This window comes from Equus quagga, chromosome 7 (genome assembly GCF_021613505.1).
Source record: "Equus quagga isolate Etosha38 chromosome 7, UCLA_HA_Equagga_1.0, whole genome shotgun sequence".
Lineage (NCBI taxonomy): Eukaryota > Metazoa > Chordata > Mammalia > Perissodactyla > Equidae > Equus > Equus quagga.
In genome coordinates, this window is record NC_060273.1 from 5,457,201 (window position 1) to 5,482,910 (window position 25,710).

Consider the following 25,710-nt stretch of genomic DNA (forward strand, 5'->3'; position numbering starts at 1 on the left):
CCGTATATATCATGGACTCGTCTAGGATTTTTATAGGGAAAAAAAATTCTTATCCTTACTGATTCCTTAGTCTGTTGGAGGCTCAGGGACCTAAAAAATCTAAGTATAATGTAATGCCAGGAGTGCTGTGATAGGAGCAGAGAAAAGATGAAACAGGCACCCATCATGCTCTGCAGTGATGGCAAAGCCTGCACAGAGAAGGTATACACTTGACCTTGACCTTCAGCAAACCCCTTAGCCTCCTGTGAGTGACAGGCAGAGTGTAAACAGGACCTATCTCTTAGAGGGCAGGAGTTCTATGAATGCAATTATTAATCACCGTGAAGCTGTTGTAAACTATTACCATAAAACAGTGACACGCTTCTTTTATTGTCCCAGATCAATATTACTGAAAGGCCTTCCTGTCCCAGCATTGTCATATAGACGGGTAACTCACATTGCCATAAATATATGATGACTTTTTAATCAAGTGTTAATGGTCTTCAGCATTTCAGAAGGCACGAATGTTGCCGGGGGAGGGGGTTGCTGTAGCTAGTACTGGCCATATTTGTTTTGTTTTAATGTTATGCTTGCCTTTATTCCATCTCTAGTTTCAAAAAGGGTTTGAGATGGCTTACAGTAAAGGTGAAGATTTGGTAAGGTTATTAAAACAAAAGAAATCGTGTGAAGCTGATAATGAAAGGATGAGGGGAGAGTAATGGTAGGAAAGAAGAGGGTGGAGGGTAAAAAATTATACAAAGAAATCTTAAGATTTCATTTATTCAGATTTATCAAGAATCTTAGCCAAAACCAGCCACTGGGATGCAGCACAAATTTATCTCTTTATATCTAAGAATTCTGGTCAAGTGGAAAGAAAGGAAGGAAGCTAGGAAGCTATATGTCTTGCTATCTTGCTATATTCCTTCAACAATAATTTATTTAGCACCTACTCTGTTGCTAGGACTTTGATAGATGCCAAGGAGTAGGGAGGAAGATACAAATATGATTAAGACCAGGTTTTTGCAGGTAGAAGAAATGGGGTGTTCAAAGGCCTGGTGGTGAAGGTAATGGTATGTTGTCAGAACAGAAAGTAATCAGTGTGTGTGTGTGTGTACGCTCGCCTGTTTGAGTTTATCGATGATGATGGGGAAAAGACACAGTCAATGAATCTAGAGATAAGTAAGGACTGATAACTTAGGGCTCTGTTAAGGCAAGTTAAGGAGTTTAGCTTTTACTTTCAGGACAATTGGGAACCATTGAAGTGGATCAAATTTTCCATTTAGAAAGATAACTCTCTTTGCAGCGTGGAGAATGGATTGCGGTGGAAGGAGACGGGAGAGGAACATCAGTTAGGGGGCTGTTGCAGGTGGAAAATCATGGAAGCTTTGGGTGAGAGTAATGGCTATGGGACTGAAGAGAACTGAATGGATCTATGAGATAGGAGGTGGGAGAATCAGTTTAACTTGTAGATTAGTTGTAAATGATGGGTGAAGGTGTGAGAAAGCAACGTGGTCTCTCAAGTTTCATTCTGGAATATTCCATGTGGATGCAGGTAACGTTTAATGAGACGGCAGAAATAGGAAGAGGAAAAATATTGGGTCTAAGGGAGAAGATGACAAATTAAGTTGTAGATATGATGTTTGGAAGACACTTAGGTGAAAATAGATGTCTAGTAGGCAGTTGAGTGTATGAATCTGGCACTCAGAGCTGAAGTGGCATTAGTGCCATATTCGGTAGCCTTGGAGTATAGATGGTTTTTAAGCCATGGGAATCGATGGGGTCAGCTAGGTAGAGTTTGAAATGAGAAGGAAAGAGGACCCAAGATCTCTTCGGATTCCAACATTGAGAGGTTTCCCAGAGGATAAAGAATCCATAAAGACGTCTAGGCACCATTAAAACAGCAGGACATTGGGTCTCATGGAAGTGAAAGGAAGATGGCATCAAGGAGAATGTGATGCAGCCTGTGTTACAGGACGACAGGGTCCCTTGCCAATGGAAGCTATGGCACTGAATGATAAACTCAAGAAGAACTCATAATGAACAAAGACGGGAACCCAGGACTCATCTCTGGGGTCTTGTGTTTTTTTCGGATGACCTTGAATTTCTGAAAGTCCCTCTGCCATAGCTTTGGTTTGACATGGAGAGAAATGTACCTTTCGTGATACACTGTGAATTACTGACTGCTTTTCCAGACGTCTCAACTGTAACTTTAATAATCTGATCTCGAGTTCCCATCACGGTTCCCGCAGTGCCCAGGACTCATTAAATTGTTGGGGGTATTCGAAGGCCTCCCAATTAAGGACCGATTTTATGTGCATAGTCGAAATCCTGGAAATTATCGTCTCATTTGAGACACAGGAGTAGGTGCTGCTACCTGCTAGGATGAATGATAATGTGGACCCCAGTGATTTGCTGTCCTTCATCGTTTGATCTGCTTTAATGACTAGAGTATAATTAGCCAATTGTTGTGTGCAGATAGGTGTTACGAATGGAGTTGTAAATTCAGCTCCTTAAAAAAGAAAGTGGGCATAAGATTCTCCCCTGCAATGCAGTTTACCGATGACTCTGAGACAAAGTAAGATGAGGCCCAGAATGCCCTCTTGGAGATGAACTGCATGGCCATGCGCATAGGCACACATGTACACAGATTTCTGTCTTCCAAACTAAAAAAATAATAATCCCTGGATATGATTTCTTAGGGGCATGTTTTAAATGAAGGCATGGGAACGCTTGACATCCAATGCTGGGAAATTTGAGAAGGAAACTAAAAGTTTTGTGCAACTGGATTTGTGTTAGTAACTGTGCGCGTAACCCCTCCTTGTACAGCAGAACTCTGTGTTATTCTGAGCTTTGGAAGTTCCTTTGGAGCATGGAGTTTTTAACCTGGTTGACATCACTCAGTAACAGAGGGAGTATGCGTGGTGGTTAAGGGTTTGGGATCTGTGGAACTGCCTGTGTTCACAGCCTGGCTCCCCTATTTATTATTGGCTTGACCTTGAAAAAGATATACTTAATACCTCTGAGCCTCAGTTTCCCCATCTTTAAAATGAGGATGGTCATAGTACCAGACTCCCTGACTTATTAGAAGGATTAAGGGAGAAACTGCTTGGAAAGCACTTGGCATGACACCAGGGATATCCTAGGTGCTAAATATTTTAGTTATTATTCTCACCTCTTCATCACAGAATACACCTTCAGTCAGGTGACTTGAGCATGGACCACCGGTATTTCCGAGTAATAAAATAATTGATGCCCAGTATCATCTCCTGAGCTTGCCAAACTGTCTCTGACCACATGGCAATTATCCTGAGGCTCCTCAAGCCACAGAGAAAACCAAGTACATCTCTTGGAGCACTCATTTGACCTAGAAGTAAGGAAGGAAAGAATTTTAAACACTATTTTACGTGAAAGCGATCACAGATACGTTTTAGAATTGAATGTGAAATGTATGTGGATTTTTAGAACAAAACATAGTGCCAAATGCAAGACCTTCTTCTAGCAGCATCCCCCAGAATTTCTGGTTAAAGTCACTCTCCTCTGTGGATCGCTATTTTTCTCCCCAAGAAGTGATGTTGAGAGGGCTGTGATGGTGCTCACAGGGCCTCCCAGCCTAGAGATGATAAGTGCTCCTTCTAGTGCTTTCCTGAGAAATTCAGTGCTTTTGAAACTGGAGTTTAGCGATCAGCATATTTTCTTTATTCAGGATACTCAGCTTACAATGTCATCCTTTGAAAAGAGTTTTAGTTTTTGTTTCCTCCTCCCACCCCCTAAATATTAATTGAGGTACATGAAGGATTTTACAAAATTACGTAAACTATTTCAAATGGCAGACACCTAAGAGAGAAAATGCTTATGTAACTCATAAACTACTGACCTACCAGTCTGGCCCATGAGATTTTCCTTTATAGCACTTGCCCTTTATCTAGCACTTCTTATACCTTTAAAGATTGAGGATACTTCCGTATATGCAAACCACATGTCGTGAATATCCTTAAGGTCAGTGCTGTAAGATCTTGCTCCTTCCTGTCAATAGCTGCCTACAGTCACACATTGCTCAACGATGGGGATATGTTCTGAGAAATGCATCATTAGGCCACTTCATCATTGTGCCCGCATCACAGAGTGCTCTTACGCAAACCTAGATGGTATAGCCTATTACACACCTAGGCTATATGATACTAATCTTATGGGACCACCCATATGACCACACAATCTTATGTGTATGCGGTGCGCGGTTGACCAAAACCTCATTATGCAGTGCATGGCTGTAATACTCTATAATGTGGGTTGCGTTAGTCTGCTGGGGTGCCGTAACAAAGTACCACAGACCGGGTGGCTTAAAGAAGAGGAACTTATTTCCTCAGCGTTCTGGAGGCTGGCAGTCTGAGATAAAGGTGTCAACAGGGTTGGTTTCTTCTAAGGCCTCTCCCCTTGGCCTGTAGATGGTCATCTTCTCCTTATGTCTTCACATGGTCTTCCCTCTGTGTGTGTCTGTCTGCTAGTCTCCTTTGCTTACGAGGATACCAGTCATATTGGATTAAGGCCCATCCACATAACCTCATTTTAACTAAATTAAAGACCCTATCGCCAAATACAGCCACATTCTGAGGTACTAAGGATTAGGAATTCAACATGTACATTTTAGGGGTATGCAGTTTAGCCCATAACATAGGTTACTATAATTTGTTTAACCATGTCCCTATCAATCATCTTTCAGGCTGTTTTTATTTGAGGTTTGGTGTCTTGTTTTGCTTTTTTTTTTTTTTTTTTGGCAAAATAAACAAGATTTGAAAATGGACATTAAAACAACAATGAGATACTATGACATACCTATGAGAAGGGCCGGAATCGAGAACACTGACGACACCAAGTGCTGATGAGGATGCGGAGGAGCAGGAAACCTCTCACACACTGCTGGTGGGAGTGCAAAATGGTACAACCACTTTAGAAGACAGTTTGGTGGTTTCTTACAAAACCAAACATACTCTTAGCATACGATCCAGCAATCGTTCTCCTTGGTGTTTGCTCAAAGGAGCTGAAAACTGACATCCACACATAAACCCACACGTGGATGTTTAGAACAGCTTTATTCATAAGTCCCAAAACCTGGAAGCAACCAAGATGTCCTTCAGTAGCTGAATGGATAGATAAACTCTGATGAGTCCAGACAATGGAATATTATTTAGTACAAAATGAAATGAGCTATCCGTTCATGAAAAGGTATGCGAGAAACTTAAATGCCTATTACTAAGTGAAAGAGCCAATCTGAAAAGACTACAGACTTTATGATGCCAGCTATATGATGTTCTGGAAAAGGAGGAACCATGGAGTCAATAGAAAGATCAGTGATTGCCAGGGTAAAGGGAGAGAGAGGGATGAAGAGGCAGAACAAAGAGGATTTCTAGAACCATGAAGCTACTCTGTGTGATACTATAATGAGGGTACATGTCATTATACATTTGTCCAAACACACAGAATGTGCAACACCAAGTCTGAACCCCTAATGTAATTTACGGACTTCTGGTGATAATGATTGGCCCATGTGAGTTCATCAGTTGTTACAAATGCCCCACTCTGGTGGGGGATGTTGATAAAGGGGGAGGCTGTGCATGTGTGGGCACAGGAGGTATGTGGGAACTCTCTGTTACCTTGCTCTTAATTTTACTGTGATCCTAAAACTGCTCTAAAACATAAAGTCTAAATAACTAAAAAATAAAATAAAATAAACAACATTACAACAAATAATCCAGCACAACACTTGCTTAGCTAGATAAAACGGAAATGTTTTATTGTAATTTGGAATTTCAGGTTTTTTCTTTTTTCTTTTTCTTTCTTTTTTCTTTTCTTTTTGCTTAAAGGAAGGAATGACTATGTCTCCAAATGGGAATTTAATAATTTGAGTCCGTTTTGACAGATTTTTAATAAATTATTTTTTCCCCAGTGGCATTCTGCAGATTAATCAGATAATTTTAGGTGCATCAAAGAGCTGGGAGGATTTTTCTGTTTAAGCTATCTTTGTGCTTATGTAGGGACAATAATATCATCCAATAAAAGGATGTATGCAATTATATCAGCTTTGTGGTAATTATATGGATATTTTAGTTGTTCGGTGCATTTAATTATGCTTTGTTAAGCAGTCTGTATTCACTTTCAGTGGGGCAAGCTCCGACTGGATTAATGCCAAGAGACTTGTACATTTAATGTTCCACAGGATGCATTTTCCTAGAGGCAGAGAACAAATGAAAATTGGGCAGATGGGTTATAAGACCAACTACCTTCCCTTTCTGTTTCCTTTTTGAAAACATTTTTATTGGAAAGTTCCACAGACAATTTTATCATTTAAAAAATCTTTTAGTCATTTGAATTTAAAAAATAGTGCATGGTTTTGGAATTATTAACACAGCTCGGAACTATCTAAAGTAAAATTAATAGGTGGCCCCTGCCATCTACCCTTTAGTCCTCCAGTCTCACCCCCGGAGAGATGGAATGCCCATTTACGTGTTGGTGTGTGTTCCTCTGTGTTCTCTCCTTTGCTAATACAAATATACTTGTTCACACATATGTCTTTTAAAGATAGGCTAGTATTCTACATTTTATTGAGTAATTCACCTTTTTCACATGGCATGATTGTTAGCCTGACATGTCAGTATTAAAAATCGACCTGATCCTTTGTAATGGCTGCATAGTATTCCGCAATGTGGATGCATCATAATTTGTTCATTCATCCCCCCACTGATAGCTTTTAGATTATTTCTAGTTTGGATTTGTTTGTTTTTGTCTTCTGATGAAACAAGCATTGCTGCAATAAACATTTTGTCTAGGTGTCTTTAATTCTACTGCTTTTTCTTTCTGTTCGATAAATTCCCAGAAATGAAATAATTCGTGAAAATTTGGCGAATTTTTAATTTCAACAACTATTACCAGGTTTTTACCCAAAAAGCATTGGAACAATTTTCAATCTTCTCAACACCGTAAACTACCTGGCCAACATTGGATATTAGCAATCTTTAAAAAATTACTGAGTATAATGCATTGTATATTGTTGCTTTAATTTTTATTCTCCTGACCACACAATACCTTTACGGCACAATATATGATACACAATACCTTTCATCCTGTATGAATCACTTATGTGCAATCTTTATCCATTTTCAATCAGTGTATCTTTTTCTTGTTAATTTGTAGGAATTCTTTGTATGCTATAGCTGTTCACCTTGGTCAGTTATATTTGTTAGGAACGCATGCTGTCCTTTGCCTTTTGACTTTATCTATAGGGTCTTTTGACATATAAAAGTTTAATTTTTGTGTGATCACTTTTTTTTTTTAAAGATTTTTAATTTTTTTTTTCCTTTTTCTCCCCAAAGCCCCCCCGGTACATAGTTGTGTATTCTTCGTTGTGGGTTCTTCTAGTTGTGGCATGTGGGACGCTGCCTCAGCGTGGTCTGATGAGCAGTGCCATGTCCGCGCCCAGGATTCGAACTAACGAAACACTGGGCCGCCTGCAGCGGAGCGCGCGAACTTAACCACTCGGCCACGGGGTCAGCCCCGTGTGATCACTTTTATTAATGACTTAAGGAGCTATCCCTCCCCTATCCAACTTTTATAAAAATAGCCTCTTATGGTTCTGGAGAAAAAGGAACCCTCATACACTGCTGGTGGGAATGCAAACTGGTGCAGCCACTATGGAAAACAGTATGGAGATTCCTCAAAAAATTAAAAATAGAACTACCATACACCAAGCTATCCCACTACTGGGTATCTGTCCAAAGAGCTTGAAGTCAACAATTCCAAAAGTCCTATGCACCCCAATGTTCATTGCAGCATTAATTAGAATAGCCAAGACGTGGAAGCAACCTAAGTGCCCATCAACAGATGATTGGATAAAGAAGATATGGTATATATATACAATGGAATACTACTCAGCTGTAAAAAAGAAGAAAATCGTCCCATTTGCAACAACATGGATGCACCTTGAGGGAATTATGTTAAGTGAAATAAGCCAGATAGAGGAGGACAATCTCTGTATGACTCCACTCATATGAGGAATTTAAAAATGTAGACAAAGAGAACAGATTAGTGGCTACCAGGGGAAAGGTGGGGTAGGGGGTGGGCACAAAGGGTGAAGAGGTGCACCTACAACATGACTGACAAACAATAATGTACAACTGAAATTGCACAAGATTGTAAACTATCATTAACTCAATAAAAATTTTTAAAAAAGCAAAGCAAAATCAAAAGCAAAACAAAATAGCCTCATATTTTCTTATAATAATTTATATTTTTATGCTTTATCTTTGGATTTTTTACTTTACCTTGAATTTGATTTTTCAAAATTAAGTATGTAATCTAGCATGCATTATTTTTCTTGAAAAGGTTATTCAGCTGACCCAACACCATTTATTGAATATTGCACCATTTCCACTAACTCGTGTATATATATAAGTACAGAAGCCATACACACACACACGCAAACACACACACACACCACCATTTCTGTACTCTTTATTTGTTCCATTCAACTATTTATTTCCTGTTGTGTATTAGAGTTTTGCTCTTTAATGCCCTTCAGCCTTGGCATGATCCTGTGGAATGACATTGGAATGACAAGAATTCCCTGCTTTAAAGTGCTGGGCAGGTAATATTTGGGCTCAGAAGCTTTTTGAACTGATGTACCGGTTAGGTTTCTTTTGGGCATAAGTGGCAGAAACCCCACCCACACTAGTCTAAGCAAAAAGGAAGAATATTAACTTTCAGAACTGAAAACTCCAGGAATTACTGTAAGTTTACTGGATCCAGAAGCTCAAATGATGTAACCAGGACTGGGTGTCTCTCTGTATGTCACTGGGGCTGTATTACCACTATGTTTAGGTTGGCTCTGCCATTATAAAGGGGGAAGATGCTTACTTATTGTGCCAGGTTTCCTCTTATTCTCTGACTGTAAAGCACGGGGTCACATGCCCATCACTAGAACAATCCCCATTGTCAGAGGGATGTGAGTTCCTCCATAGCTAGGCTTGCTTGCATGTCTACCATGAACTAAGGGTACAGTCAACTTTACAGGAACCATCCAGTCTGTTGGGTCACCCTCCCTGAGAGACAGACGCCACCAAGAAAAAATGCTGTTCCAAGAGGGAAGGCAGGCCCCCTGATAATCCAAAACTGGTCACATTCACCACACTGGATTCAATGTGATTCAAACTTCCATATCATTTCTGGAAATTCATTCCACCCTTTACATGCAGTCATTGTTGCATGTTCTCCTGTCATCGTCACCAGCCCTTCATCAAATTTCAGCTGTTGAGGTGAAGGCAACTCTCTCATCCAAGGGAGGGCCAGCTTTAACTGCTGCACCTAAATGTCGGTGTTCAGAGAAATACGAATTAAAATAACAATGGCATGCCATTTTTACACCTTGACTTGGCAAAGATTAACAAAATTGTTCGTAGCCAATTTTGGCAAGACTGTGAGGTAACAAAAATCCTCATAGACCAATAGTGGGACTGTAAATGGGTTTAACCTTTGAAGAGCTGTGTATATAAAAAAATACAGTTTTATCCGGCAATGCCTCTTTCATTAGTTAACCCTACATATATTTTGAATCAGTTTATCTTTTTAAAATAGGCACACCAGTGCGCAAAAGGGCATGTGGGAAAGAGTTCACTGTAGCATTATTTATAATATCAAAATCATATCCCGGTTTAATGTATGTTAGTAGTGGACTGATTACAAAATTGTTGTCTAGCCACACATTGGCCCAACATTTGAAAGGGGGGCAAGTATACATTTTAACACCAAAAACAATTTTTTTAATGTAAAAAAATAGCTCGTCAATGAAGATTTGGACCTACAATCACTGCCATGGTTAGTATTTTGCAGAGGTTCATCCTAGAGTGGGCAGGTCACCTCTCTCCTGTTTTGATTACACCTTCCATATGGATTACAGCTCATATTCAAAACATTAATTACTCAGCCACAGCATTAATCACTTCGCTGAATGTATTTCACCTTTTCTCCTTCCTGCAATGTTTGTTTAAGTCAAGTTGACTGGATCACAGTGCATTAAAAAGAGGAAGTTGTAGATGGCAGAAGGAGAATGAGGCCTCCAAGATTCTGGGGTTGGTTCTTAAACCATCATTTATTAGCTCTGTTACCCCCTGGCAAGGGGCTCGCCAGCTCTGGCAGGTCCATATCTTCTTTTGTCAGTGGGCGTAATAGTCACGGTCTCCATACCTATCCTGATTGCCATGATAAGTAAATAACAGAGAATGTATATAAAGTGTCCTATAAACCCCAAGGCCCTGGACACATGTGCAACTGTTGCTCTTACAGAATTACCCTTTATGTCTACTTTTAATCTTTATCCTCTTGTCCTTTTATGAGTAGGCTTTTGCCCAGGCAAAGTGGTTGTCTGACACTTTATATGTTTGCAGAGGGAAGCAGAGTAGGTTATTTCGAAAGATAAAAAGTGGTGGAGTGAGTTCTGGTGGTGTTTTTTATTTGTGTGTTTTATTTGCTAGGGAGATGCAGAACACTCTCCCTATACTTTCTGCACACAAAGACTCTGTTCTTTATTTTGATAGTGGAGATGAGCTATAAGAGTCAAGATAACACAATGATTTCATTCCATCCTTTACGACCTATCTTTCATTGTCATTTCTGGCCTGGCAGAGTTTGGCAAGACTCACCCCTTGAGTTCCTAGGGCTCAATTTCTGAAATCTACATAGAAAGTAAAATGGTGGCATCTTCACCTGCGCTTTTAAGGTACATTCACACCAGAGCCTTCTCACTTCTGGAAATACGTATCTTCTTCAGTGACATGTATTGGAACACAGCCATGTTCGTTTGTTTCCATATTGTCTGCGTCTGCTTTTGTGCTAAAAGGGTAGAGTTGAGCAGTTGCAACAAAGACCTTTTGGCCCACAGAACAGAAAATATTTACTATCTGACCCATTATAGAAAAAGTTTCCTGGGGCTGGCCCAGTGGCGTCGCGGTTGAGTTTGCATGCTCTGCTTCGGTGGCCTGGTGGTCGCCAGTTCAGATCCTGGGGCGGACGTACACCCCATTCATCAGGCCGTGCTGTGACACCATGCTACATATAAAAATAGAGGAAGATTGGCACAGATGCTACCTTGAGGACTATCTTCCTCAAGCAAAACGAGGAAGATTGACAGCTGGCAATGGCCAATCTTCCTCACACACACACAAAAGTTTCCTGATCCTGATTTAGACTGAAGTTTGAATTGTCAGTGCTATACCAATAAAAGACTTGAAAACTATATATATTTGTGCGTGAGTGAGTATGTGTGTGTGTGTCCTTTAAACTTTCTAGCTAATCCTTAGCTCAACCAAAAAAGAACTTTAAAAGATCCAAAATCGTCAGTGGTTATCATCTCCTTGAGTACATCTTAACATCACTGGTTTATTTTTCAAACATTCAAAAATGCCTCCTATATCTGAGTTACTCTGCTAGGCACTTTAACATATGTTATTTGAGTTTATAATCCTCTCAGCAACCATCTGAACGGGTTGGTATTAAACCCATTTTAAAGGCGAGGAAATGGGTGTTCAGGAGGATTAAAATAACTCGCCAAATTTCTTGGAACTTCCCAGAGCCAGAATTCAAACTTAGACATGTCTGAATTTGAGCTGATGGCTGCTGGGTGTGTAAGATGATTAGACATATCGTTTCTCTGTCCTGTTGCCAAGTTCATGAGAAGAATCTCTCTGGGATGGGAAATCAAGGGATAAAGAATGTGCATAACACGCACCCAAGAGGCTCCAGTCTGAGTTTCATCCTTCTGATTAACTTTCTAAGCTACTTTGAACCAGGCTAGGCTCTCTTACTTTGAATAATAGCGTATTGTTCAAGGTGGATGCTAATACTTACAATCTAGCAATGTGACTATAGAATAAGTGAAGAAAAAACAATGGAATCTATTCAGATTGATTTCTAGGCAGAGAGAGATAGAAACTGCAACAGTTTTTATTGGGGACCAGTGTTCCCACTCTATGTTGACTCTAATATAATTAAATGCAGTTGATTTAATAATTTATATTAATTAATTTTTGTATGAATTACATTTAGTAATAGAATAAGGTTTAATTAATCTGTTTTATTTTTTAAACCACTCTGCGGAGGTAGGATTGACGTGCAAAAGTTGTAGATATTTCATGTACACAACTTGATGAGTTTGGAGATAAGTACACAACTGTGGAATGATAACCACAGTCAAGGTCGAAAACTTATCTATCACCTCCAAAAATTTCCTCCTATTCTCTTATTTTTTTTAATACTTTTTTCTTTTGTGGTAAGATCACTTAACATATGATCTACCCTCTTAGCCAACTTTTAAGTATGCAGGACAGCATTGTTAACTACAGGCCCTAGGTTGTACAGAGCTGCAGAACTTATTCATTTTGTATAAGTGAAACTTTGTACCCTGTGACCAGCATTTCTTCCTCCCCTCACACCTGGTTCTATGAGTTTGGTTGTTTAGATTCCTCATAAAAGTGGGATATGTAGTATTGGTTCTTCTGCATCTGGCTTATTTCACTCAGCATCATGTCCTGCAGCTCCACCCATGTTGTTGCAAATGTCAGGATTTCCTTCTTTTTTAAGGCTGAATAATATTCTGTTGTATGTATATACCACATTTTCTTTATCCATTCAACCGTCAGTGGACATTTAGGTTGTTTCCATGACTTGGCTATTGTGACTAATGCTTCAATGAACATGGCAAATATCCTTTCGAGATCCTAACTTCAATTCCTTTGGATACAAACCCAGATGTGAGACTGATGGATCAAATGGTAATTCTATTTTTAATTTTTTGGGCGACCTCAGTACTGTTTTCTGTAGTGGCTGCACCAATTTACATTCCCACCCACAGTACACAAGGGTTCTCTTTTCTCTACATCCTCACCAACACTTGTTATCTTTTGTTTTTTTGATAGTAGCCATTCTAACAGGTGTGAGGTGACACCTCATTGCGGTTTTGATTTCCCTGGTGATTAGTGATGTTGAACACCTTTTCAACTATTATGGATGAAATGGATTATTATATGTAAAGTATTGTAGCCACATCAGGAACTTAGGTTACATTAATATGGTGCTTATTTTTAGTAGTGTTGTTATTGTCATTTTAATAATAATTTTTGTTGCTGTTGAGTACAATGACATACATAAATATCCAGGCAAGGTGACTTTAAAATAACTGGGTTTCCTAAACTGCAGTCTTTATACCTGCTATAAGCACAACTTGGCAAGACTGAGATCCTTAGCCACGGAGGACAGGGAGCTTGTCTCCTGGAACATCAATTTTGCTCAAAGCTCTGGGAGGGAACATGTTATGTTTTATATTAAATGCAAACAAATATAAGGGTAAAATAAAACAAATGCACGTGAATTTTTAAGAGAGAATATGAGACATCAGACATCATTTACATGCCGTTGGCTTCTTCCAGCTCTGGCTCTACAACTCTGTGGATAAGGCTTAGGCCTCCTCTGCCATTAGTTAGGGGTACTTACAGCGGAAACTTTGCAGACCAGTCAATTATAACACCACACAAAAGCAGTTTCAATTTTTCCATAAACTTCTTAATGAAGTTTATGTTATTTGAAGTTAAGTTATTTGCTAATGAAACTATCTGGTTTGTCAAGACAGTAGAACATGGTCAATAAAAGGGTTAATAGGAAAATCCCAGAGTAAGTGTTTTTGTTTGATTGCTTTTGTTTTTTTCTGAGGAAGATTTGCCCCGAGCTAACATTTGTGCCAATCTTCCTCTGTTTTGTAGGTGGGTCACTGGCCACCAAGTGTGGTGTAGATCTGTGCCCAGGAACCAAACCCGGGCTGCCAAGGTGGAATGCACCGAACTTAACCACTAGGCCATGGGACCAGCCCCCTAAGCTTTTTTTTTTTCAAAAAATATCTGGAATAGTCATCTTATGGCCAGAGCATCCTTTACCTTTCGAGCTAGGAAAGAAGAGGCCCTAAGGAAACAAGAGTTTATTTGTATCCAGGTCTGGGACGTGGGGGAATGAGCATAGAAGGTATGTGTAGAGGGGTGGGGTGGGTGTTTTTCTTTGCAAACGATTCTTCTTTGAAGTTGTGTCTTTACTGCACGAGGTAGATGTCCAGTGCTTCCCACACTCTGGTGGGGGTAGGAATGGTTTGGAACATTGCAAGGCTATTTGGCTTATGTCTCTTGATTATAAAGGCCTATTGTTTAGATTTTTACTTGTTCACAAATAAGGAGTTATGGTAAGTCATCCATATACACTGGCAGAATTGCAAGATTCAGAATTGCAACTCACTGTACAGCTTGAAACTTGTGTCCCACTGTTGGACCACACTGCTTGTTATGCAAAAATTATTACTTTTTACAACCCCTGAAATGATTTTGTAAAGAGCACAATTATAGTTTAGGCCATTGCCATCTGCAGCAGGACATTTAAAACGGAATTAGGTCCAGAAATCATGAATGACACGTCGTTGTCACTCAAACTGTGATTGGTAAACTACCTCCTCTTTCATCAACAATTCTAATGGGACACCCAAAAGTTCTCATCTGTTAAATAATCCTTAAATGACTTTTGTTTTTTTGGTTTTGGCTTTGCAAAGACAAATAAAATCATTTTATTTGTGTGTTGTCTGTGTTAAAACATTCAAACGTTCAGCATCAACTTTTAAAATATGCCCTAATTTTTCTTCTCTTGCTCAGTCATCTCCTTCTCTTCCCTCTAACTTTTCTCACGGACCAGAAGTCCCAGGATTTGGAAGTGGTCTGGGGCATTTTTTTTGACCCTTGAGAAGGTCTTCTCCTACTCCATGGGCAACGAGAACAGATAGAAAGAGCACGTATGGCATGCATCGCAACTGCATGTGGACGTCAGCTGTGTGAAGGACAGTGGCAGAGTTTTGTCAAGAGGATATTAGAGATTCTGGTGGAAAAGAAAGCAGAGGGGCAAAAAGAGAAAAGAAAGTGCTGGGGTAAAATATTGAAAAGTAGAAGGGAAAAAGAACGAAGTAATCCCCAAGGGCTTGCAGCAAGATCAGGTCCTAGGAACTAATAAAATTGTTGTCTCTCATGTGCTGGTAAAGTTCTGAAGATACAACAAGATGTAGATTCAAGCACTCCTATTGACAATCCCTTCGGAAGGTCTCAAATGGAAGCCCAACCTATCGTCTCTTTAAGAAACCAACAGAACCAACTTTTAATCCAGATCTGAAATGGATTTCTTCTTTGGCACCAGATGAGGTGTTGATTTGCTTTTAGGGGCTGTGCTATGCGGAAAAGATGTAGCTTTAAAAGCGAGCCACACTGGGTGAGATGAGCTGCACCTGCTCTGGGGGGCGTCTGAGAACCGAGAACCGAGAACCCAGGAGGGAGAAGGAGATTCCCACCTCCTGTCTCAGGCTCACTCCTCAGCGCATGTGCCTGGAATTGCTGGTAGTGTTCACATTGGTTTCCTTTGCTTTCATTTCCTACCTTCCCGTGTTTCAGTTGAATGCATAGGACGTGAGTAAGATTACAGTGTGACTCCCCAGAATTGGAACTTTGGGCTCCTTGCAGAATGAATCATACCTGCATCTGAGAATGCCATCTTACCCCATAGACTCACTAGGTGGGAGTCAGGAATTCTCCAGTGTTCATCAAGACCTATAGAGTAGGAGATGGGAATCTCACCATCCTACATTGTGTCTCATGTGGACTCAGCTCTTGGCGAGTGAATAACTTCCATCTTACTGGTGATAAAGCTTTATGATGCCAACTGAGCTCAAATTCTAGACAGCAAAGTGACCCAAAGAAACCTCCATTTCCTACTCAAACCTGGCACACAGTAAGCCCTGAAGTTAGCACACGCTCATTAAGCATCCACTTTGTGCCTGGCAAACAGACGTCTGTTTAGTGAATGTTAAATGATTATTCTATTGTCATTCATTTTAAATAGCCATATGTAGAAACCTGGTTAGATATTGTTTATAGCTGAAATTCCTGCATCCAGGTAGGGCTGGCTGTTTGCTAGAGAGAGCATGTCCCATTATGTGCTTCCTCGATAGATGGAGAGTGAGTATGTTAGAAAAGTAACCTTTGATCCACATGGTTACAGTAACAGTTTGTTAGTTCTTAGATTTGACCACCTCAGTTCATGTTACTGCTAGTCATGGATATTAAATGTGTGACTATACTGTTATATGAAAGAATAGATATGGCAAAGTCTGTCTTCCGTGTAATTATTCAAATGTATTTCAGGACTTGATTAGCAACTGCATCCTACTGGGTTGCCTTGGACATTAATAATATCTAACATCAGAGCCTACCTCTTCTTCCAAGATCACCTCGTCTATGCCCATGGCTTATCTCTTTATGCTCATGAAATCCAGATGGTCTTCTGCCCCCCAGAGTCCCAGACCTCTTGGATAGCTCCATCCAGAGATTCCACAGCTATACCCGACTCACCATCGCCAAAATGAGCCTCTTGTCTTTTCCAAGTCTTTATCTGATGCTCCTGAACTTGGCCATTGGTGTCACAGATCAATAACTTGTAACACAGATCTAGGGGTTGACCTTGACTTTTTGTGTTTTTTTGAACCATCCTCACCCATGTGTGTCTTCCAGTCAGTCATTCAATGAATCCTGCCAATTCTATTTATAAAATATTTATCCACTCCTTCTTTTCCATTATATCTTTACTGCCATGTATTTGTGCAAATCTTCATCATCTTTAGGCCCGAAATAATAACAAGGGTCTCCTAGTGGATGTCCTTGCTTCCAAGGGTTCATTCCCACATTTCTAACACTGACTGTTCCACTTTCTTTGTAGAGGAATGGAGTCTAAACTCCTTAGCATGACATACAGGGTTCTTTATTCAGGGCCACTTCCACTGCCTGGTCTTCGTACATCTACTCTGTCCATCAGCTCACACAGCCACACCTCTGTTCCTTTGCATAAGTGGTTTCCTCGGGTTAGAATGCCTTTCTCCTCTGACTATGTTGAACGAACTCCTGTGCATCCTTTAAAACCCAACTCAAGCATCACCATCTCTGTGAATTCTCTGAAATCTTCCTTCTGCCCTTAGGCAGAGAAGGAAGCCTCCTTTACCAAGCAGATGCATAGCACACTTTATGTCAATTATTCCTGTAATTATAAGACTATTTCATATTGGAATACTTGTTTGTATTTACCTCTGTCAATAGACTTATTCAACTTTGGATCTCCAGTCCTGACAGGGGTTCTGGAATTCTCATATAGAATGCAGTGAGCATTCATGTACATAATGTTAAAAGAATGAATCAATCAATTATGTTTTTAGTGACATTCTTAGATAGGAAGACATCTTTATGCTCACAATTGGAAAAAAAAAAAAAGAACCTGACAAAACCTCTAGTGTCAGAGAATTTGCATTTATTTTAGTGCTCAGTGTTTAAACCATTTCTGACAGGCTGGCCCACCATCTCTGCTTCATGAAAGATCATGAGACACAGGGAAGAGGTTTATTCATCTTAGTATTGGGATATTTTGCTTTTCTGCAAAGCAGAGGGATCTTGGGGCTTCTTTATAGGCTGGCCATGTCCTGTGCAATCCCAACTGAGTCTAGAGATTCAAGCAGGGTGGAGAATGTGGCTGGGACTTTGTGGGAAGTTGGCTTGCATCAGAAGCACATAGGGAAGAGAAGGAATGAAGAACTAGGCAAGAAAGCTTTCAGTGGCCAAGAAATCAACTCTTGCCATTTCTTTCTTTCTCTGGGGCCAAACAGACTCTTGTTTCTGCTTATCTGTCTCCCCCTCCTTCCTCTCTGTTCTTTCAAGAGGTCACCTCTGTCTACTTATTTATTTCTCTGTGAACTGCATCTTTCGGCTACTCATCAGACCCTACCATGAAATCTACCTGATGTTCCAAGTCCAACTGTCAAAGCTCACCACTCCATCTTTCCCAATTCCAAAAGTGTCTCTAAGAGACGCTCCAATTTGGCCAGAAAGGAGTTTGTATCTGACCCTGGCCCCTGGAAAGGTGACTGGTTGAGGTGGGGCGGTGAGAGAGGCAGTTTCTTTAAGAAACCCTGCAGGTGTCAGGGAGCAGTGATTGGCATGGAGATGTTGACTGACACATACCCATAGCATCAGCAGCCTTCCCATATCCTAAACCCTTAAGTGAAGGACACTGTCAAGCATATGAGATTTCTACCTCCATTCTGTCCTGGGCCCAGATCAAATCAAGTCATTGGAACTAGAAGTCCTGTTGTATCTCCTTGTTTCTTTCGTGGGGTGACATACTGCTAAGACCTAGGGAGTGAGGGAATTTGGGGAAAAGAGTGATCACTTTTATGACTTTATATCTTCCAAACTGTTTATCCAATTTACTATTTAGGCAATTGAAGGGAACATCACTCCAAAGAAGATAGCATGACCATTTAGAGGCTTCTCCAAGCAAACCTCTTTCATCTTTATAATGTCTAGGCTGGCGTAACGCTCAGAAATACCAGTAATAATCTATGTACCTCGTCCCATTGTAGGGGAGGAAAAGAATCTTTTCCTCCACCCATCTTAGGTTCTCCCACTGGAGCCCTATAAATTGGGCTGACAAAAAGAGGCTGATTATCAAGAAAAAAGCATGCAAATTTATTTAATATAAGCTTTACTTGACACAGAAGCCTTTGTAAAGAGATGAAGACCCAAAGAAGCAGTGAAGCCTGAGCATTTTTGTAGTAGGTATGATAAAGAGCGGAATGTCATAGAAAAACGTGATGGGACAAAGGGACCTGAGCTAAGGGTAGGAAATATGGGGAACCTTAGCAAGGCCTGTTCATTTGGATTCCTCTGGGCGTCCCTCTGTCTTTGGAAAAATGATACTCCTTTCCTCCGTGATTAGGGAGGGCACCTCGCACGTGAGCTCTTTGATCTGCTTTAAGGAGACCGGGGAGGTCACAGAGTTCTTCTTGCACCTGCCATTTCTCAAATTTTTTCAGCTTAAAATATTCCATATGCCAAGGAGCCATGTTTTGGAGCAGCATGTCCTAAACTATGTCACTATCCACCCACTCTTCTGCTCCAGGGCCCCCAGACACCTCATAGTATCTGGAAGTAAATTTTCCCTCCCGCCTCTTAGCTCTCACAGCTCTTAATCTGAATCTTATTTCTGGTCCCACCTACCTGTCTGCTTCGTGTTCTGGTTATTTAGTGAACATACATTACCCTCCGAGGCTCTTTCCACGTCTGTCTTCTTTCTGTAGCTTGACGGTGCAAATCAGACGGCATGGGCTCCACCAGTATTTGAATGAAACAAAAGAAGGAAGCTGAGCCATGTAACAATAAATCCTAGCAACCCAAGGATCTTATCTATGGTGCCTATCCTCATTTATCCCCCCATCTCATTGCAAGGTGTATTTCCCTCATAGCAGTTACTAAAATCTGTCATTATCTTGTGTGTTGTTTGTCTTCCCCACTAGAACATAAGCTCCATGAGGGCTAGGGTTTTGTGGATCTTGCTTACGAAACTTAGTATTGAAAACAAAGAGTTGTTGTGGAAATAAGAAAAGACCAAGCAAATGAGAACAAGCAAAGGCTGTTTCAGAGTTTGCTGTAGCTAGGGCGTCAGCACACAACATCACTTGTGTTTTGACAGAGATTCAAAGTCGGGCAGAAGAGTGGGAAAGCTTTATGGGAGAAAAAAGGGAAAATGAAAGCGTGTCCTGCTTGGATGCTTTTGGCCTAGGGAGAGCTGCAGGTAGATTAGGTAGAAGCAGGACCGTCTATGTGACCGGTTAGAGGCGCATATTCAGCTTTTTCTGGTTTGTCCTGGGTAGGAAGTTGGGAGAAAAATTAAGAGAAGCTACTAATCAAGTCATGGCTGGTTTTGAGCCAATTGTTATAGGGGTTTTTGTTTGGCTTCCTGACCTGGTTGCTAGAGACAGAAGTTAGAAGTGGTCTGACTTGCTACAAGTCTGATTTGCGGAGACCAGGCTGGTTACTGCAGATCCTGGGTCAGAGTTCTATTTTTATATAAAGTCTGATTGTTTTCCATTTGTGTGTTCAGTCTCTCATTGTTGATGGGTGGGAAGGAAGGAAGGGAGGGAGGAAGGATGGAAAGAAGGAAGGAAAGAAGAGAGGAAGGAAGGAAAGAAGAAAAGGGGGATGGAAGGAAGGACGGAAGGAAGGAATTGAGGGAGGGAGGGAGGAAGGAAGGAAGAAAAGAGGGATGGAGGAAAGGAAAGACTGTTACCCAACTTGTATTATCCAGATTTCATTTTGAAGGCTTCATGTCAAGGAGCAACTCATCCCAGAGCAGACATGGTGCCTATGGTCAGGAGCGTCCACCCTGGAATCATATCCCCTAGTCCAAAGCTGGAGAGCAGTGAAGAAGAAAGAGACTCTTTTCCTGTCAATCGGCCAAACAAGAGCCAAAGGCTTTTGAGGAGGCACTTAAAGAATTTCCAGTTTGCAGTTGTGCAGAAGCTGTTGTTCAGGTAATTTAACATTGATTTTAGTTTAAAAGGCAATTAAGACAAAATGGGCAGCCACCAGCCACTTAGGTTAAATAAGCTTAGATTTAAATTGCTCCCCATTACCGCCTTTGTCTTCTGTGTTTGAGCTCTTTTCTGCTATTTTAGCATGCATTGGGGTGGTGGCCCAATTGGGGCAGGTGGACGGAAGAAGGAACCGAGCCAGGAAGATGGTTATCAAAAGATGAAATAGTTGGCCCAAAATTGTTCCCCGGGTGAAATGGGTTCCTTTTTATATCACTACTGGGAATAAGGATTAGTACAGCTTTCCAGTATTCTGGTTCCTTATGTCTAAATTCCTAAAGATGATGCCTGCTTTTTGACTCATCAGTTTAACTTCTAGATATTTACCCTGAGATAATGAACAGAGACAAGCTCCTGACATTATGGACAAGGATGTTCATTTCAGTGTTATTTAACACAAAGTGAAAAAAAATTGAGTATCCTTATACCAAAATTGATGGGTTTTTTTATTATAGCAGAAAATCTTCATGACATATTGCAAAGTGCAAAATATTATAAGGCTTTTTATAGGATAAAATGTGTATTGTGTGAATATGATTTTTTAGTTATATATGCAATGAAAAATGTCTAAAGTAAACAGATTTGCAATAAAACATCATATGCGGCTATCTTTGGGTGGTAAAATAATGAGTAACTTTTTTTCCTATGCTCCCCAAAATTTCCTAAAATTTCCATGATAAACACACATTGGTTTTATAATTATAAGAAGTGTTGAAAGCAATACATGTTTGTTGTAATACTATTAAAAAAATTCTTCTCACTGGTGTGCTTGATAGGTTTTGCGTACATGCTGAATTACGAGGAGGTAGAATGGATGCTCCTTTGCAATAATTGTGGTAAAAGTCTGCTCCAAGAAAGTTTGCTAAGCTTCATTAAAGAGAGTCATTCACCTGGTCCTAGTGAAGTTGTAAGGTGAACCATTCTGTAGAGCACGCTTCTAAACTGTGCCCAGGTGATTCATGCATTTGTCTATTAGGAAATGTGGTCATTTACCAGCAACCAATGTTGAGCTAATGGGATCCATTTAGGAATATAACCACAACAAGTCTGCCATAAATCGTACGCTCTCCCATCTGAATATGCTTCATTAAGCTCACCTTTCCTGATGCAACTGGATTATTAGATGTCAGGACGAAGAAAATCATTAGGTTCCACTTTTCTAATCCTATAAAGCACCAATGTGGTTGCTATGTAATTTTATTTTTTTCAGATGGAACCTGCTTTGTGCTTTCTATGGGAAATATTTTCAAATGGGTAAGGAAGCAATATGACTGTATTGTGAGGCAGATCTCAGTAGGTCATTACCATAACTTCTAGCAGAAAGGATAATCTATGTCGCATTTTACTTCAAGGATAAGATTAATTTTTATAAAAATCTTTAGTGCATTGAGGCTTAGCAATTTATTTTTCCTATGAAGAAGCAATTAGATGTTGGAATTTTCCAGAAATGTTTGGTGAGTGTAAGCCAAACCTTGATGTTTTTTTGAAGGTCTTATCATTCAACATTTGAAGAGAGAAGGCAGTTCCTGAGTGAGAAAAATGCCATTGGCACAATGAAAGTTGTCACCGTTCACATGGTCAGGGGTGTCCACCATTTTCTTATATATACATCTATTTGGGAAATTGACAAATACCTCAAATAACAAAGAAGAAAATAATAAGCACTCATATTTCCACCACCAGGAACTACCCATTTTGACTGATTTCTTCCAGGTATGTGAATCTATATATATGTGTATAGACCCCCCCCCCCACACACACACTTTAAAAATGGCATACACATTCTCTTTATAGTCAAAACAAGCCATATATGTGTGTGTCTGTGTGTGTGTATTTATATATATGTTCAGTATAGCTATAGATTATTCACATATAGCTTTAGTCAATTCTTTTCACACCTACGTAGTATTCCAACATATGATATATTGTGTTTTTTATGCCAATGGATATTTAATTTCTTGTATTTTATTCCTGTTACAAGCAGTGGCGCAATTATGCCCATGAACACAGCTTATGCATATGTTTTGTTGGCATAAACATTAGAAGTAGAACTGTTTGGTCATAGGCTGTGCACATTTTCCATTTTAATAGAAACCAGTAAATCGGTTTCTGGAGTGAAAATACCAATTTACATTCCCACAGGGAGACTTTCTCTTATTCTTGGTTTGGGTGTTTCCAGCCACTGCTGTTTCCTTATGCAGAGGGAATGAGGCAACCACCTTAGTTCTGTATCATTTTGTCTTGTCGCCACAGATGTTAGTGTGGACCTTTATGTCCCTTTGGGTGAGTACAGACATTGTTTTAACTCTTTGCTGGGGCACTTACACATGAGAATAGCAATTTATATCAATAACCAGGTTTGGCAACATCTGCCAAGGTTGTCACACTCCGTGATTAAATGGCCATATGTGCCAGGGAACACGAGGACAATGGGGTTGTAATTAGGGTTTGCTATCTCTCCACTCACCACCCCCACCATCCTTAACTTCAATAACCTTGCTTTTGTGAACTGCTTTATGAATCAAATTATTGCACTGAGAATGCCAGTTTCTGCTGTGATAATAATACTTTTTATTTGTGTATCTCTATAATTATACAAGGTTCTTGTTAAGCAAAGATCTAGGAACCTTTTACCATTTTGTCCGATGCCTTTGAAAAACATGTCCAGAGGATGATGTGTGCTCACATTAGACCTTGACTCTTAAACTAATGAGGGACGGTAGTGTATCCTGAACTGCATCGTCGCTGTGAAAGAAAGTTTCACCTTGTGTTATCTTAGCATCCTCTAAGTGCCCCTACCCCCAAGAAAGGCAGGCAGAGAAAACACACATAAGCTTTTCTTAACTCCGCAAGCAGCAAGTTAAACACTATATTAATGCAATATTAAAAACACCCTTAACGCATAGAAGGAAAAAAAAAAAACCTCTCCTCATTTTGTTGCTAGTATGACAGAGATGGATGATGGTTATGTAAGGACTTGACATGCTCCAAAAAAACCTAGAAATATTGCCTCTAGATGTGGAGCTGTAATAAATGTGAAAATAAATATTTGAAAGATTTATTAGCATTTTAAAATTTGCTTACCGATATATAAAATCCTAATCAGCCATGCACACGGCTTTTAACTAAAAGTATCCAAGAAGATGACAGGAGAAACTAAGGAATATTTCACCATTAATCAAATATAGTATATTTGTATAGGAAGTTTTCCTCCATGTTTAGATCCCTCCCATTTGACTATTAAGTGCTTGAAGAAGCAAGCCCATCTTAGTGCGTGTAGCTTGCAGTTCAGACTGGGAGTAAAAGGAAAAAACTAATCTTTCTACATTCAAAAGACTCACTTCCCCAGACAACTGAGTGTTCGGTCTTTAACCAAAGCAACGCTTAGGTTGGGAATAACTGGGAAAAGCAGGAACCTTGGGTAACTCATTCCATATAACCAAAAAAGAAAACAAAAAAAAGTCATACATCTCTGCGGATACTTTTGGAAAAAATGGGAAATTTACTTTGAGGCCATTATTATTTAAGACAAACACATTTTCAAAGGTGATTTCTGAAGTTCAGCAAGGCACGGTAGATATTTTCCTCCTCAAAGTGGGTGCAAACTTTCCAGCATTCTCTGTTACTACATAATGTGTAAGAAGATGTGGGATCACAAAGCTTTAAGTACTAGAAAGTGTACAAGCTCCCCTCGGAGGAACGCTCGGGAAAGCGCATCAGCAGCATTGGGGGAAGGGAGCGATGGGGTTTTCCATCTTTTACTAGTGTTTTTATGTGAAGTAGCATATTGGAAGTCATAAATACTGTCCCGTGGACATTTTGAATAATGCAGGAGTAGTGTAAGTAATTGGAAGTGCTTATATCCTGCCTTTAGACATTTCACTGCTCGTGACTTAAAATTGGTTGTCAGGTGTGGACTCGGAGGACCGTGCAAGGTGCCCTATTCTGTCATGTGGTACATATTTAATGCTTGAAAGAACAAGGGAAGGGACACGTGCGGGAGAGAGAGGGAGGGAGAGCGGCGAGACACCGCCGCCAGCTCCGTGCTTTGCAAGTGTTTCGGCAGGCGTGGAGGCGGGACCCACACAGCCTCGGCATCCACCGCCTTCCCCCGGTTGCAAGACTTTGCAAAAACATTGGGCGTCCAATTTGGCAAGCGTTTTTGGCGTGGAGGCCGAGGCCGCCGGGGAAGCTGGACTCGGGCGCGACAGCGTCCCCCGGCTCCTTGGTGGCCTCCCTTTGTGTGCGGCTCTCTGTTGATTGCCTCCTTGCTCGGGCTGCTTGCTTGCTCTCTTGGCGCGTTCTGCACCTGCTCGCGGCGGTGTCAGGCTGCCAGGCAGCCAGGGCGAGCGCAGGCACGGCGCGCACGACAGATGACTGGAGTCATTTACATTGCTAGCACGTGGGTGCCGTTTGCTGTTGCCTCGGACTTCTCCCGTGTTCTCCCAGGGAGGAAACAGGAGGCACTTTGCAGCCGACAATGAAATCTTGGCAGCTAATTGCAGTCGTGGGAGATGCCCTTCAGGTAAGGCGGGAGAAGAAGGCTCTAAACGCTGTCAGGAAGGGAGAGACAGAGGGAGAGCGAGGGATGGAGAGAAGACAGCTTCTGCAGAGGCTTCCTGAAGCCCACTGACTCGCGGGAGGGGGTGGAAGAGGGACGGGGACCGGGGGCGGGCGACAGGGGGGAGGAGTGTGCAAATTGACATTTTTGGCTGCCTGTGGCAGAAGAGCCGCCGTCAGCCGCTGTCCAACGTTCGCGCAGAGAGGGTGGCGGCGTGTGCGCCTCCGGGGCTGCTGATTAGAATAGGGACTTGGCGGCGGATGAAATCCGGGAAAAGCAAAGCCGGCATGGAAGGCTGCGGCTGCGTTTGCAGCGCGTGAATGAGACACGGTACGTAAGGCCAGCCCCGGGGACCTGGAGGCTGGGCTCAGGGCTCGCCCGGGGCGCGCCCAGGGGCGCAGAACGCCTGGAGAGGGCGAGGGGCATTTAGAGTGACTGGGGAGCCCAGAGATGAATTGATTTTCTTTACTGACTAGAAGTTAGTGGGGAACTTCACTGTCCATGCTCATTGGCTCCTTTTAACTTTATTTCCAGAGATGAATAAGCGTTTATCAGAAACGGCGTAAAAGTCCCAGTAGGCTGACAGGGGTTTTGCAAGAGCTGCGCGGTTCTTTAAATGAAGGTTTAAGAAATGACTGGCCAG

General features: G+C 41.0%; 1 protein-coding gene across 8 annotated transcripts in view; it reads left to right on the forward strand.

Annotated features, from left to right (window-relative positions):
- Nucleotides 1-24,983: 24,983 nt before the first annotated feature.
- RBFOX1 (RNA binding fox-1 homolog 1) overlaps nt 24,984-25,710 on the forward strand; it is a 1,010,377-nt gene continuing 1,009,650 nt past the window's right edge. For all 8 annotated transcript variants that reach the window (XM_046668733.1, XM_046668741.1, XM_046668738.1 and 5 more), the window contains exon 1: nt 24,984-25,031. In XM_046668733.1, the coding sequence (XP_046524689.1) occupies nt 24,987-25,031 (45 nt within the window). In that variant the 5' untranslated portion in view covers nt 24,984-24,986. The remainder of the gene's footprint in view (nt 25,032-25,710) is intronic.